The 15388-nt window shown below is 53.4% G+C and overlaps 1 protein-coding gene across 1 annotated transcript; it reads left to right on the forward strand.

Moving 5' to 3' along the window:
• Nucleotides 1–443: 443 nt before the first annotated feature.
• TBX2 (T-box transcription factor 2) lies at nt 444–14464 on the forward strand. Its single transcript, XM_067538145.1, has 7 exons — nt 444–914; nt 2397–2664; nt 6193–6339; nt 8297–8373; nt 8678–8847; nt 10679–11274; nt 13423–14464. Exons 1-7 carry the CDS (start codon nt 550–552, stop codon nt 13870–13872), a joined length of 2073 nt encoding a protein of 690 aa, XP_067394246.1. The 5' UTR covers nt 444–549; the 3' UTR covers nt 13873–14464.
• Nucleotides 14465–15388: the final 924 nt, after the last annotated feature.

Raw genomic sequence — 15388 nt, forward strand, 5'->3', positions numbered from 1 at the left:
GGCTCGTTAGCGAGGGGATCAGAGCAGGAAGGACACGTGAGGGAGCCACAGCTTTACAGCGATCAGGACCAGACCGACCCGCTCCCGCGGCGCCGAGCAGACTCCTCGCCCGAGGTCCATTCTCCTGGCATGCCGCGCTGACTCCGGCTCTGCGTGGTGCGTGTGTGTGTGTGTGTCTGTGTGTCTGTGTGTTGTGCTGGCTGTCTCCCCCCTCCCCGCCCCCCCCCAAGACTGGCGGAGGTGGGGAGCCCTTCGCAAGCCCCGGGTGTTTCCGAGCCCAGCCGCCGCTCGGTTTTTCGTGTCTCTTTCTAGTACCGGCGGGGACTTTTCTCTCTCGCTGCCACAACAACAACGACAACAACAACACAAACACACAAGGACCTACCACTACCTCCAGCTGCACACGGGGCGCGTCAGAAGCCCGGAGCTGCTTTTTTCTTTCTTCCTCTGCCCTCGCTCTGCATTTTCCTCCTCCCTGGACTGGCGGGAGCTCGCCGGGCGGAAAGGCGAAGGGACCCCCTCTTTCCCGCTGGATTTGTGGATGCACCCATGAGAGATCCAGCCTTCACAGGGACTGCCATGGCTTACCACCCTTTCCACGCGCCCAGACCAGCCGATTTCCCCATGTCCGCTTTCCTCGCCGCGGCCCAGCCGTCTTTCTTCCCGGCGCTGGCTCTCCCTCCGGCGGCACTAGGGAAACCCATCCCGGACCCGACTTTGGCTGGGGCCGCGGAAGCCGGGCTGCACGTCTCGGCCCTGGGGCACCATCACCAGGCAGCCCATCTGCGCTCTCTCAAGAGCCTGGAGCCGGAGGAGGAGGTGGAAGACGACCCCAAAGTGACCCTGGAAGCCAAAGACCTTTGGGACCAGTTTCACAAGCTGGGGACGGAGATGGTGATCACCAAGTCAGGAAGGTACGAGCAACGACCCCCACCCCCACCCACCCACCGCTTGGTAGCTACACAAGGGCCACTAAGTGATAAACCCCCTCCCCATTCTTCCACCCCCCTGGCATCTGTGAAACAGACAATATCTGTTAAAAAGAAAGCACATTCAGGGTGAGTCGATTTCACTCCTCACGGTACACGCAAACCGGCCGCGGGATTTTCCTGATTTCATTTATTTTTATTTGTGTACAGTTTTCTCAAGGGGGGGGGGGGGGGGGAACAGCTGGTGAGGAAGCCTGACTCGGTGAATTAAATACAGGCAGGAAAGAGACGGAGAGTGGATGTTTTGGGCTTCGCCTGTGTTGATTTGTTTCCCCCACTTTCATTTTTTGAGGAAAGAATCAAAATTCCAAATTCAATTTGTCTGAATTCATTAAACCTTCATCTCGGATTCGGTGTGTGCACACGGTTAGTTGCTTGTTTAATTTCGGAGCACGGAAAAGGTTCAGTGCAGACCTGCAGCACTTTCCTGGCTGCATGGCTGACTAATATTGAGAGTTGGCTTTCCCCCCCCTCCATACAGCTCTGCTTAAATATTAGTAACAGCCCCTTTGCAAAACCAACGTCTGAAATTGTTAAAAATGGGTGTGCGACGCCTCCTCTTCCCACCCCACTCCCCAGGTATGTCGGGCTTCAATCCTTTCCTCTGCATGAAGCTCCCTTTCATTTTACATTTCGTACAGGATTGGGGAGGTTTCTCGGTGTTGTTTTCGAAGATCGTTACACACTCGCTCCCTGAAAATATTGGGGAGATTTTTATTTGTTTGGAGGGGAAGGAAAATGCCTTAACTCGTATCAAGAATATTGGGGGTTTGTTTGTTTTTTTAAAACTCTGTTCTCCATTTCCTGAGAAATCCTAGCTGGGATTTTTCGACCTTTTTCTGTCAGGCGAATGAAGCCAAACTTTGAATGTAAAAAAGCGGCTGGTTCTCTCAAAGGAGAAGACAAACCCCCGAAATGCAGCGGGTGCCCTTTTTAAAAACCAGCGTCACACCACAAAAGAGCCGAGGCGGTGGATTTCTGAACGGGACGTTCACACGTCAGGCCCCTTTACCCGAGCGAATCCGCAGCAGGTTCGCTTTCCCACGCGGCACAGTCTCGGGACCCCGGTTCCAAGCTCCCGGATCGGTTCGGGTCCGATAGTTCAGGGCGAGTTCGTTTGTTTTTTCGAACTTCACTCCTGCCTTTGAGACCCATTTTGAAAATGGAGGCCCAGGTTCCCGACTTTGCAGTGAATAAACAGAGATTGGCCAGCGTGGCCCTACTGCACATTTCCAGCGTGTTTAGCCGTGGGCACACGACGGGGGCACACACACACACGGCTTCAGACATTGCTCAGCGTTTTCTCTGCACCTTTTGGAACAAAATGTAGCAAGATCTAGAGTGCCCCGGATTATTTGCAATACGAAAATATTCTTTCTCCCCCCTCCCTCCCTTCTCTTCTCTTAGGAGAATGTTCCCTCCCTTTAAAGTGCGGGTCAACGGCCTGGATAAGAAGGCCAAGTACATCTTACTCATGGATATAGTGGCTGCGGATGATTGCCGGTATAAATTCCACAATTCTCGCTGGATGGTAGCCGGAAAGGCTGACCCGGAGATGCCCAAGCGCATGTACATCCACCCGGACAGCCCTGCCACCGGCGAGCAGTGGATGGCCAAACCTGTTGCCTTTCACAAACTCAAGCTCACCAATAACATCTCAGACAAACACGGATTTGTAAGTAGCCCCGGGCTGTGCGGCGTTGTCCAGGCGGCCTGGGATTGTGCGCAAAGTCTGGTGTGCGCCACCCGTGTCTGTACCGCTGCCCGTGCGGTGTGGTGGGTGTTGTCTGTACGTGGGTCTGGAGGAAACAGGGGGGAAAAGCCAGGCAGCCTGTTGGCATGAGTGGTACAGAAACGGCACGTTCACAAATGGGTCGGTTAGAAACCAGCCGCTCTCTTGCCCCAGGAGCCGAGTAAAGCAAACCTGTTTCTGGTGGGCACATTTTGAAAGACGTGTGTTGAACGTTGGGGGTTGTTTGAAAAAGCCAAGCCTGGGAACTTCTGAATCTCCCCAGATTGTCCTGTTTGAGGTCCCTATTTACTCTGTCAGAATAGACCCACAAGAACCCGGGTATTACTAAAGCGGAGGAAAAACAAGGGGTTTTGTGGCATCACTTTAGAAATAGGCAAAATATATCCCCAGCAGACAGCTCGGTTTGAATTCGCGCTTCTCATCTGTAAATAGTGAATCACCCGGCCCTTATCAGGACATTTTAATTCATAACACACATTGCGTGCCTTAAAATGCATGGGATCCATCACTCTTCATTAAGATTAATCGCCGGGTAGTGTGTGTGTGTGTGTGTGTGTGTGTACACACCCTTAACATGTTCACTTGGGCCTTTGAGTCAGTGTTAATTGCGCATTTCAAACACGGTGTAAATGTGAAGGGAGTAAGGTTGTGCTGTCTTATCCGCATCAGATGTCTAAGGCTGGGTGGAGGGTAAATGTAAATGGGTGCACATTATATAGGTCATGAGTTCTGTAATTTGGAGTGGACCCTGACATATTCCCCACTTCAGTTCCAGGGTGAGTTATGGAAACCCATGTGGTAAAATCCATAACCCAGGGTGGGGGATAGGGGGATATATACAGGCTCTGCAACGTAACAAAAAGTGGAAAGCTGTTTTGGAAGGAAGCACTACTGAGAACACGGCACGGCTGCTTTAAATCTGTATCCCCTTTGCTTCATTTCGGAGTCACTCGAATAACCGCAAACGCACTTTCACAGATTCTACTCCTTGCCTTCCCTTAAAACGTGCCCGATCCATTTCCTTCATTCGGCCTGACCCTGCCGGTCCTGACTCACTGTAAACCCTCCTGGATTTCAACGTGAGTTGGAATTGCCAGGAGATGGCCTGCAGTGCAGTAATTATAAACTCAGGTAATTGCATAATTGCACTAACATTTGTAACTGCAAGACTACAGGGCAATTTCTTTGGCAGACTGGTCACCAGAACCTAGGATAGATTGGGGGGGGGGTGTTTAAATCTGTAAAAATGTTTTGGGATTAAATAAAGCTACCGAAATGAGGTCAGGGTGAGCCGGTGATCGCTGAGAGGGTTTCAGGGCGAGTGGGCAAGTCCTGAATGACCCTTTTGATCACTTGACTTTTTGGTGGAGGCGGACAGGAGCCAGAAAGGAAAATAGAGGGTCATTTCATAAACCCTTAAGGGTTTGGTTTGGTTTTGATGCAGAGTCGCCTCCCGGGCAATGAAATGTAAGAGGTGTAGGAGGGCGGGGAAGGGTCGCATGGATTGCAAAGTTGGAAGCCTTCATCTACAGGTGCAATTTAAGGAGAAGCGAGCTTGCATCCGGGCAAGGCTGGGGGTCCGCTGCAAAACTCACCGACGGGCGGAACGTGGTTAAAAGAGGCATTGGTATATTTCGGCTGGTCGATTGCTGAAGTGACCCAGCTGTACTTACTTTCGCGGGCTGTATGGGAAGCTTATGTTGTTGTCTCCTTGCAGTGAAGGGTTTTTAAAGTCTATCAAACGTCCCTATTTGTTTTCTTATTGATCTTCTTCCTCGCCTACTGGAGAGAAAAAAAAAATCGAAGTGTTTGACCAATGTGCAAGTATCCCCAGAATAGGACGGACAAGAAATGGGGAGAGAGATGTTTCTTGGTCCTTTAATGCCCGGGGGTGGGGGAAGGAATCGGCTGACAAACAAGCTGTCTTTAGCCTTTGGACAAGCATTTGGGGCGATAAAGGGAAAGTTCATCGTCCTGTGTTTTTGATAGGGTAATTAACTGGGATTTGGAGTCGTTGGTATGTCAGTCAAGCCATGCCACAGGCAGCCGGCTCCCACTCCAGGGTAGGGTGGAGGGCTGAACCCAACAGCAATGTGCGCAATATAAGGCATGAAAAATGCCTCAGATAAGGGGGGAAATAAGGATTCGTATTGCTTTTTCCAGATAGGAAAAAACTGGAATGCAAAAGACTACCTTGGCCGCTCTGTACAGAATGCGATGTACAGCGATAGCGCGGGAATAGAATACACAGCTTTTTAGGATTCAGGGAAAACTGGGTTGAGAAACATTTTTACCGGTTCATTTTCTCCAGTGAAATATTTTTGGTGTGCGTTGTTCTCAAAAGGCCGGAGTGTATTAAATCTGAAAGATAAGGGTTTAGTCTATGCCCATCTGGTCATGGAAGAGAGGATTTTTTTTTAAAGGAATGCAGATTTACACGCCTGAATGGGAATTTTTGCACCATTTCCATTATAAATCCCGTCTAGATCACATCAATATAATATTGATCTGACAGGTCACCCGCAGGTAACTATTTGGGGTTAAAAATGGGATTTTTTTATTGCCTTCTACACCAAAATGAAGTGACAATTATTTAGCCATTTGAGCAATATTATTTTACAATCATTAATAATTCATCAGTCAGCTGCAATTTTTGTTTCAGTAATATTGTATTTAATCCTAAACACCTCGGGGCTGATGGAGTTATTAAATCAAGAACAGGCAAAAAGCTGCATTCGTTGTGTTGTTTGAAAGGGGGGAGGAATTTAGACTTTGCAACAACGCTGTTCTTTCCCCAGGCATTGTAGGATCATGAAAATGTTATCTTTGAGTATAAACTACCCTCTTCTTTCACACTGTGATCCTGGGGTAGAAATGTTTCCAAATGCCCGCAAATACATAAATTATAAAATAAGGAACGAAAAAATTGCTTTGACTGCTGGCGACAGTTCCAGACACCTGGTTGGGGAGTGAATGCTTGTTCCTCTGTGGTATCTTAATCTAAGACATACATTTCATGTAAATCATGGCATGAAACAATCCTTCCCCTAGTCCAGTAGTTTACTTGCTAACGAATATTATTTTCTGGTGCGGTCAGCTGCGCTGAGATAATCTGCTTCTGCTCTTGCGTGGGATAATTTTATACAGATCTAGATTGCTAGAAAAAAATAGAAATGGCTGGAAAAGCGGGCTCCCAGGATTAGGATCATGCAGGGAAGATGCATTTTTGCCTCGTTCTCATTTTAATCCTCGACCTGCCTTTTTAACGAAGGCCGGTCAGAAGGAAATTGCACCCTGCCCGTCTTCCCAGCCTCGGAAAGTGACTTCTTCGCAGAGAGAGAGAAAACTCCGGGTGGGTTTGCTTCCCGCGGGCCGGGGCCGCGGTTCTGCAAGGTGGCTGGGTTTGTGTTTGCTTGGCTTTCAGCCGCTCGCCCTCTGCCTCCTCCACAGACCATCCTGAACTCCATGCACAAGTACCAGCCCCGCTTCCACATAGTCCGGGCCAACGACATTCTCAAGCTGCCCTACAGCACCTTCCGGACCTACGTGTTCCCCGAGACAGACTTCATCGCCGTCACCGCCTACCAGAACGACAAGGTAGGGGCGGCGGGCGGGTTGTTCTGCCAAGCGACCTCGCGCCGGTGCAGGGACCCGCTCCTGCTTCCGCTGGAACCCTTGGCTTCGGTGTGAGATCCGGATCGGTCCCGCGGTGAGAGCTCAGGCAAGGGGGCCTTGGAAAAGCCGCTCCAAGGTCCTTCTGCCTCTGCTCTTCCGCTGCCCCCGACTCCCAGTCGCCTCTTTAGCTTGCGGGGCTGGGTTTCCAGAGTCCCGCGATCTGAAACTCCAGTTGGCTAAGCTGGGGGAGATGAAAAACAAAGCATGGCGTTAATGGCCTGTGTCTGTGTGTGTTTGTGTGTGTGTGTGTGTGTGTTTGTGTGTGTTTTCTTTTTCTTATTCCGGCCTGAGCCAGCAGGCTGGAACGCGCTGCTTTGGTTTAGACACGTTCTGGGGGCGCAGGAGCGAAGGGGGGGATTTAACACACAGGTCCCCCCGAACGAGGACGCCGGATCCAACCATTCCCCCCCCCCCCCCCGGCCGGTTTATTTGATCTCCTGTTTGGTTCTTTGGTCGGTTTTGCTCGGGGGCTGTCAGGAGACAGAAACGGTGAAGCGCATGTGGAGGGAATTAGGTGTCAAGGCAGCTTTTGTTGAAGATCCCAGAGAAACGACCCAGAAGAAAGGCGAATTCGGTGTCTGTCCGGATTCACCAGGGTCAGCCTTTCACTCCCGTGCCGGCGCACGGCGCAGGCTGGAGGTGGCCGGGGGTCGCTGGCTGGACTGCGGCTGGTTTTGGGTTTGGGTCTTTAGACTTGGAGGCTTTAGCGCCCCCATCCACCCCCTCCCCGAAGAGGTTTGGGGGTTTTTCTTTTCCCACCCCCCCCTGCCCAAAAGCTGCCCCACCCCTCCCCGCCTGGGCGCTGACGCTAATTGACAGGTCTGTCGGAGGGGCCTGGCGGGCTGGTTTCCATCGTAAAGTTTATGGCGAAGAGTCACACTCGATTACAGAACACGCCGGCTGCGGCTAGCGGCAGCCACCCGGTGCAGGCCGGCCCCGGGCCCAGCCTGCGTCTCTCTGATGGGCCCCTGGTACTGGTGCAACACTGAAGCAAAACAACCCCCCCCCCCCCCGGTAGCCTCCTGTCCCTTTGCAAGCCAGGAGCGCGCACACCCAGTTGTCACGGGCTAGTCACCTTCTCTTCGGAGCAAACCCAGGCTGTTGCCAGGTATTTCTTGAAACGGATCCGTGCCGTTTGAAGTAGATGGGGGCGCGCAGTGGAGGGGGGGCACTTTAGGGATGGATAGACGACACCTGCCCTACTAGGTCTGGCCGGCCTCTTCTCTGCTGTCGGCGTTGGCCCAAAAGAAAAGCTGCTTGGGGGGAAAGCTTTGGAAGTAAGAGGGGATTGAGCAATTTGTTTTTACCAAAATACTGTGCAGAAGATCAAACATGCGTTTTGAAAGCAACCATCTAGGGGACATATTTCAAAAGCATGAATTATTGAGCGCCCTAATGTCGCCAGCACCATAAGCTAGTCTCTGGGAGAGATAAGAATAGCTTTTAACCAACACAGCAATGTTTAGTCGCCATCTTCCCTCCAGGGGGCCGTGAAAAATAACTTCCTATCATTAAAACTCTATGAATAATTCAAGGCAAACCTCAGCATCATTTTTAATAAAGCATGCGGTGTGTTAACCCGGGCGTTCGGTGTGTTTCAGACCCTTTGAAACGGACCCTAAATAGGACCACTCTGCACCGGCCAGCTTTGCAGATCTGCACAGGGGCAACCCAGCAAACGCCAGTGTTGCTCTTTCTTCTTATCTCCCATCACTTTCCAATGACTAATATTTGTACCAGCACCGCCCTTTTAAAGGGCAATTTTACATGGATTTCCACACAGTCCAAAAATGTGGGGGGGAGGGAATATTTTAACCCTTTCTGTATTAAATCTTGCCTCTAGGATAATTTATGCAGTTCATCTTTTTTTTCCCCCCAGATTACCCAGCTGAAAATCGATAATAACCCATTCGCAAAAGGATTCAGAGACACCGGGAATGGGAGGCGAGAAAAAAGGTAAAATTGTTCCCCGAGTTCGAATGTTTTAGGCGAGTGGCAAAATGGATCTTCCCTTCCTCCTTTCTTTTGTTTTTAATATCCACAAAGGGCTGTAGATATTTCAGCAGGAATGTCGTGTAGACCGAATTAATATTAATTGGAGACCTCAGACCATCCACACGTTCGCATTCCGTGTTGCAAAGCGATTTCCCAGTTCCCCAGCTCAATTAACAAGGTGGAATGACGAGTGTATCCATGGGGATGCACCATAGAGATAATGTTTAGTAATTTATTTATTTATTTATTTCTTTTTTTGTTAAAGGAAACAGCTCACTCTCCCCTCCCTGCGGATGTACGAGGAGCAGTGCAAACCTGACCGAGATGGGGGTGAATCGGATGCCTCCTCGTGTGAGCCTGCCCCAGTGCGGGATACACTTCACTCTCCGTTGGGTACAGCCCCTAGTCCCCTGAGACATAACCGCAGCAGCAGAGGTAAATAGACAGTTCACTCCAGAAGTCAGTCTGGATTCTCAGAACTCCTGTTTCAAAAGGAAAACAGTGATTTTCCTCTGAATCCAGACTCTAATCTGATTTACATCCTAAAGCCTCCCTGGGAGTCGCTTCCAATTCACAGGTGTAAGTCAGACCCCAACATGGTTAACTGGGAAATTGTCTTCCACCCACTACAAATTAGAGGCATTTTTTAAAAGTCAAATCCACATTGGAAGATGAGGAAGAAAAGAACGGATTTAACAATTGTAATTTAAGTAACTTTCCTGCCATGTGTCCGATTTCAGGTATGTCTTGGCTCCTCATTTGACAGTTAAATGTGTGCCACTTTTAAATCCAGATCTAAAAACACGGGTGGAATGCATTCTGTCCGACTTCAGGCTGCTTGTAAATTCGGGGTTCAGACAGGTGGGAAGAAACTTGTGGACAAGCAAAAAGAAAAGGAGGTAGAGACGTTGATCAGTACAAAATACCCGAGTGTTACCACTGCAGAAATGTAGCTGGTGTGGGGAGGGGGAAATGCAACCCTTATTTACAACTTCTGTTGTAAATTCGAATAAATAATAGGTTGTATAAACGTAATCATTGTGTTACCTGTGCCTTACCGGCTTTCTAATCTCCTGTTTGGAGGGTGAATACAGGTTGAATTAAACTCCTCTACACAAAAATTAATAATTTTAAGAGGAAAGATTGAACTTGAAGGCTCACATCTAGGAAATGAAAATACAAACCCAGCAGCTCACACTCCCTGTAGTTTTCAGATACAGTCTTTGGCATCGACACACGGTCAGTGATTTGCTGCTTTAAAAAAAAAATCCCTTTAATCTATTTTAGGCCTGCCTTTGACTTGCAAAAATTAATGAAATTGCAGAAATATTATTCACCTAATACCAGGGTGTATGACACACCCGCCCTCTTCGCTTCCCGGCTCAATCCCTTCCATCGGCCATGAATATAGACCTCAAACGAAGACATTTAATTTAAGACGCCTCACACTTGTTTCTCTCTGAATCACAACTAGTCCGATATTATGTAAATCCGGGTGTGTGAAGTCGCCTGCCAAGATGGGAGCTTTGCTAAAGTAAAGTCCTCTCTGGCTACAGGGATTCTTGGATTCGTTATCTATTCTGTTATGAAATATGATCCAATCAACGATTTTTCTCCACCAAATTATGTGGGGTGTTGTTTCTTTATCGGTGTTTTTCCGGGACAGATCATTCTCTACTTATTTCATGATGATTTAACCTGGACAGCCGCCCACCTTTCTAATATGTCCATCCACATCGTTATGCCTTGACACTTAACCTGGCTATAAAACAAACCAAGCGATTCACTTCTAATACTGAACGGACTCCTGGCTTTTTCTCTGGCTTTTTGCTTCGTTTGGCCCCCGCAGAGCTCACCCTGAGCTGAGCAGACCGGAGGAAAGGCTGTGAAGCCGATGGGTGTGATGCTCTGATCTAGATTTTGGTCCCCTTAGCAAACAAGCCCTTCCTGTCTGGGAAAGCAAGGCTAAGACCCGTCCCCCCAGTTTATAAAGGGCTAGTTCGCCCCTCCTAAAAATGTAGATTGAATTTCTTCAATTAATGATCCTTCCCCCCAAAAAACGGTGGAGATTTTAGTCGTCACCCCCTGACACACACACCCCTTTATTTGGGGGTTTAAATAGACCTGCCCAGGGTAGGCAGGCAGGCGGGGGAAGGCAGCTTGCAAGGGGCCTGGGATTAAAAAGCGGGGGAGGAGGCGAAGGGAGCAGCGTTTGCTTGGTGGGGCCGGGGTGATGCTGACCGCTCTGCCCCTCGCTTCCCTGCAGAGGAGAAGTCGTGCCCGGAGAGCGACCCGGAGCTGGAGAAAGCCTCCGAGGAGCGGTCGGCCCGAGGAACCAGCCCCGCAGCGGCCGAGGCCAGCCCCCGCGGTAGCCCCCGGCTGCCGGGGCGAGCCAGCCCGGAGAAGCCCAAGGGCGGCGGCTCGCCCAAAGCCGGCGGCGGCGAGGGCGGGCGGGGCGTGGAGAAGGACAAGCCGGAGGGGCGGCGGAAAGAGCCGGAGGCGGCCAAGAAGGAGGCGGAGGGCGGCGGCGGGGGCCCGGGGAAGGAGCCCTTCTCCCCGCTGCTGGTGCAGACGGACAGCGCCCCGCACCTGAGCGCCGGCCAGCTGCAGAGCCTGGCCCTCTCCGGCCTGCACGGCCAGCAGTTCTTCAACCCGCTGGGCGCCGGCCAGCCGCTCTTCATCCACCCGGGCCAGTTCGCCGTGGCCCCGGGGGCCTTCTCCGCCATGGGCATGGGACACCTGCTGGCCTCGGTGGCCGGCGGGGGCGGGCTGGAGAACGGAGCTCTCCCCTCGGCGCCGGGGGCGGCCGGCTCCGCCGCCCCCTTCCCCTTCCACCTCTCCCAGCACATGCTGGCCTCTCAGGTAAGCGGGGCCCCCCCTCCGCACCCCCTAGCCCGGCCCCCCCTCCGCACCCCCTAGCCCGGCCCCCCTCCGCACCCCCTAGCCCGGCCCCCCTCCGCACCCCCCAGCCCGGCCCCCCTCCGCACCCCCTAGCCCGGCCCCCCTTTAATCTCCCCCCGCGTTGCCTCCCCGCAGATTTACCTCCCCACCTTCTCCGGCATCCTCCCCTCTCTAATCCCCCCCCCCCGTTTATTCCCCTATTTAATCCTCCCCCCACACCCCTCTCCTCCCTTCTCACCCCTTCCCCCCCCCCGCCCCGATCTGGTGGTAGAAATGTCTGGGATCCCCCCCGCGCGCTCCCCGCGCCTTGGCACCGACGCTGGGTTTTGACCCTTCGGTATTTTTCCCCCCTTCGCTGATTGAATTTGACACCGAGTTGCCGGCTGCCCCCTCCTCCCCCCCACACCCCCCCGGCTGTTTCCCTGGGCGGGAGAGACACGGCTGGCTGCAGCGGGGTGATATTTCGGCCGGGGCTAGGCAGGGAGCAATTCAGCGCGGCCCCCGGCCAGCCTGCGACTTCTGTCTAAACCGGAGCAGCCGGCGGCAGACTGGGGCCGAGCCAGCGCTGGATCCGGAGCTGCTTTCTCTCCAAGCTGCCCGGCTATCGCTCCCTTGACAGCGGGGCCCCTCCATGTCCACACATGACATTTGTCTCGGGCCAGTAACTGCTCGGACCCGGCATCCCTTCGCCCGGCGACGCTCTCGTTAGCTACAAACCGGAGCAGAGGTGCCAGGCCCCGACCCCGGGTTTAGAAACTCCCCGGCGGCTCCTCCTGCTTGGAGAGGGAATCAAAGGTCTCCCCGAGCCTGCGTGGGAAGAACCTGCCCGGGCTTCAGTGCCTGCATCTCCCCTGCCCCTGCCCCTGGGGTCAGCCTGTCCTCCCGGGCCGCTGTTACCCAGACCGACCCCCGGGCCTGACAGGGCCTGTCCGCTTCCGTGACCAGCCCGGGGGGAGCTGTGGGTCAAACCTCAAGGCCCCGCTCGCTACCCCCGGCCTGCAGCGGAGGGGGAGGCGGGGAGCGGGGTACAGTGAGCGGGGCTAGGGAGTGGAAAGGGCCCGATTCTGCCCATTGACTGCAGGGGGGGTAAGATCCAGCCTAGCTCGATTGGCCAAAGGAGGGTTGTGGCGGCTTCAAACTGGCTCCTGTTGCACCGGGAGAACTTGTTGTTTTCTGCGGCCCAAACCCTCTGATGGAAATACACCAGGATGGCATGTAAACGCTCCAATTGGTCGATCCTGCTTCACTCTGTGTCTTAAGGCGGTTACAGGTGTGTGTGTGTGTGTGTGTGTGTGTGTGTGTGTGTGCAGGGACCGGGGAGATACACTGAGCGAGGTGACCTGCTGCTTCTTAGAAGCTGGTGGAGATCTGCTCCAGGCCCAGCCTGTTGTTGTGTGCAGTTGTTGTGTGTGTGCAGTTGTGGTGTCTCTAGGAGGGCTCCCGGCTAGCTGACCCGGCTCAGCGCAGCGCAGAGGCGCTGGTTATCTTTATTCCGGTGGCCCGGCTCTGGTAATCCGCTCCCATCCTTTAGGAAATGCAGCAGCTTCTCTTCGTCCCCACCTGCTCCCTGGCCAGTGCCCCCAGCTCACGAAGCGGGTTTGTTTAGGGGCCGGGAACGTGTCACTTGCTGGTTCCCTTCCCCGGACCCCGATGTTTGAACCGCCCTTGGCCGGGCGGGGGGCGGGGGGCGGGGGATGTTTTATTCTGGCAGGAGATTGGGAACCAAAGGGCCGCGGGGTCTGAGACCGGCGGCCTCTGTCGCCCAGCAGGCAGGGGGCCAGGTCTGCGGCCGGGGGTGGGGTGGGGAGGAGGGAGGGGGCCCTGCAGCACAGCCCTGGCGATGGGAGCGCGGAAGGCGGATGAGAAGGACAGGCTGGGTTTCCACTCACTTGCTGGCGGAGAGGGACGCTGGCTCCCCTCAGCCGGCGCGATCAAACATTCACCGCCTGCTCCCCTGGCCCTGGCCGGGGATCCCCCCCCCCTTTGTCAGGGCTCCCAGGCAGGTAGACCCGGGTTTGCTGGCTGCAGGGGATTCCCCCCCCAGCTGTGACGTCGCCACCTCCCCGCCGCCACGTGCCCCTCTTGCATCTCCCCTTCTCTCTCTTGCAGGGAATCCCGATGCCCACCTTTGGGGGACTTTTCCCGTACCCCTACACCTACATGGCCGCCGCCGCCGCCGCCTCGGCCATGCCCGTGACCGCCGCCGCCGCCGCCGCCGCCAGCTCCCTGTCCCGGAATCCCTTCCTGAGCAGCTCCCGCCCCCGCCTGCGCTTCAGCCCCTACCAGATCCCGGTCACCATCCCGCCCAGCACCAACCTGCTGACCACCGGCCTGCCCGCCAGCCTGAACCCCGGCTCCGAAGGCTCCAAGCCGGGCAGCAGCAGAGAACCCAGCCCGCTGCCCGACCTGCCTTTGCACAAACCCGGCGGCCAGCGGGGCTCCCTCTCCCCCAAAAGCTCCCTGAAAGAGTCCATCAACGAACTGCAGAACATCCAGAGACTGGTCAGCTGCCTGGAGAGCCAAAGGGAGCTGTCCCCCGGCAGGGAGTCCCCCAAGTGACTGGCCGAGCCGCCAACTCGCCAGCCCGAAGGGCTGAGAAGCACTGGGATTGTGTACAGCACAGTATAAATATTTATTTACAGCAGGGGGGGGAACGGGGGGAGGGAGGGGGAACAGGCCGGTAAAGACAGGGAAACAAGCGAGATCCCTACAGGCATCCGCAGAAAGCAGAGGCCACACGAGTGATCCGCAAGCAAAACATCCCACAGCCGGGAGAAACGATGGGACACTATCCCCCCCCTCCTCCCCGCTCCAGTCCAGGAGAAAACCTGGAGAGCATCCGTCCCTCCCTCAGACCCGCTGGGCTGGACTCCACCTGGACCTGGAGAAGCAAAAGGACCCCACCCGACCTGCCGTGTGACTTCCTCCACCCACGGGTTACCCAGACCACACACAGTTCCCGGATGGCGCACGAATGTAGCCGTGCTCCTCCAAAGAGACTGAGGAAGAGGTGACTGGTGCTTTCTGCAGGGACTGATTTCGGACGGGAGGAAGATGCTTTCACCCCCTCCTCCTCGCCTAAAACAGACACTTTTTAAGAGGGGGGGGGGGGAAACAACCTGGGACAGCCCAGTGACTATGGACATGTTGTAACCTGAATTTTTTGGGGGGGTGGGGGGGAGGGGGGAGAAACTGTCTTCAGCTCAGTTGCATCCACACCTGAGTTCAGAGGCCCCCAACACTCACAACTGGTGCAGGACCCGTGACGTGGCGGTTTTGGGTGTACCAGAACAAATATTTATGAAATAAATGATGATTTGTGTAAATAAGCTCGAAGGCTCCCAGAATATGCAAATTGGTATTAATTTATTCACTTGTACATTGGTGTGTACATAATATTTAGAGTTTAACGCCTCGCATTTAATTTTTTTCATTTTACATGAACATATATATTGTAAATGAAAAAAATATGTAGCTCTTTGTGATTGAAGGAAATATTGCTTTCTTTACCTGTGTTTTGAAATGGTGTTTATCCCGCCTGTTCTGCAGGACAACCATGTGCCATCAGTCTACACGTCTCAGTCTTTTCAAATCCGAGTTCAGTTATTTCAGGGACTCTTACAAGGGAAATAAGGAACATGCCTGTCCAGAGCGGGGTCTAGGAAATGCAGGAATAAACCTCAGGTTTTTATTTTTCACTCCAGAACAAACAAACAAACAAAAAAGAAAGACATGGAAACATCCCACGGACTGTGCGCTCCATTTGTTTGAAAACGAACCTATCCATGAGTGGAAACGTGCCGGTTATTCGGGTATCTCTGTTCAGTTTTTGATGAATTCTCTCACCTCTTTCAATAAAAAATATTCTAAGACGCTTTGCAAGTTTCCCGCCTTTGCTTTCCCCTTGCATCTCAGAACGAGCCTGTGGCGGGTGTTTATTTTGCTCCAATGTTAGGGGCTGGGGCAATCCGAGCCCCCCCCCGAGAAACCTGCATATCCCAGCAAGCACATTGCTTCTGAGCGGAGGTTTTGATCGCCCCGAGAAATCAAGACCCCCCGCACGCTCGTTGTACAC

This window comes from Emydura macquarii, unplaced genomic scaffold, assembly GCF_026122565.2.
Source record: "Emydura macquarii macquarii isolate MOO-44397 ecotype Brisbane River unplaced genomic scaffold, CSIRO-AGI_Emac_v2 contig_450, whole genome shotgun sequence".
NCBI classification, from domain to species: Eukaryota; Metazoa; Chordata; order Testudines; family Chelidae; genus Emydura; species Emydura macquarii.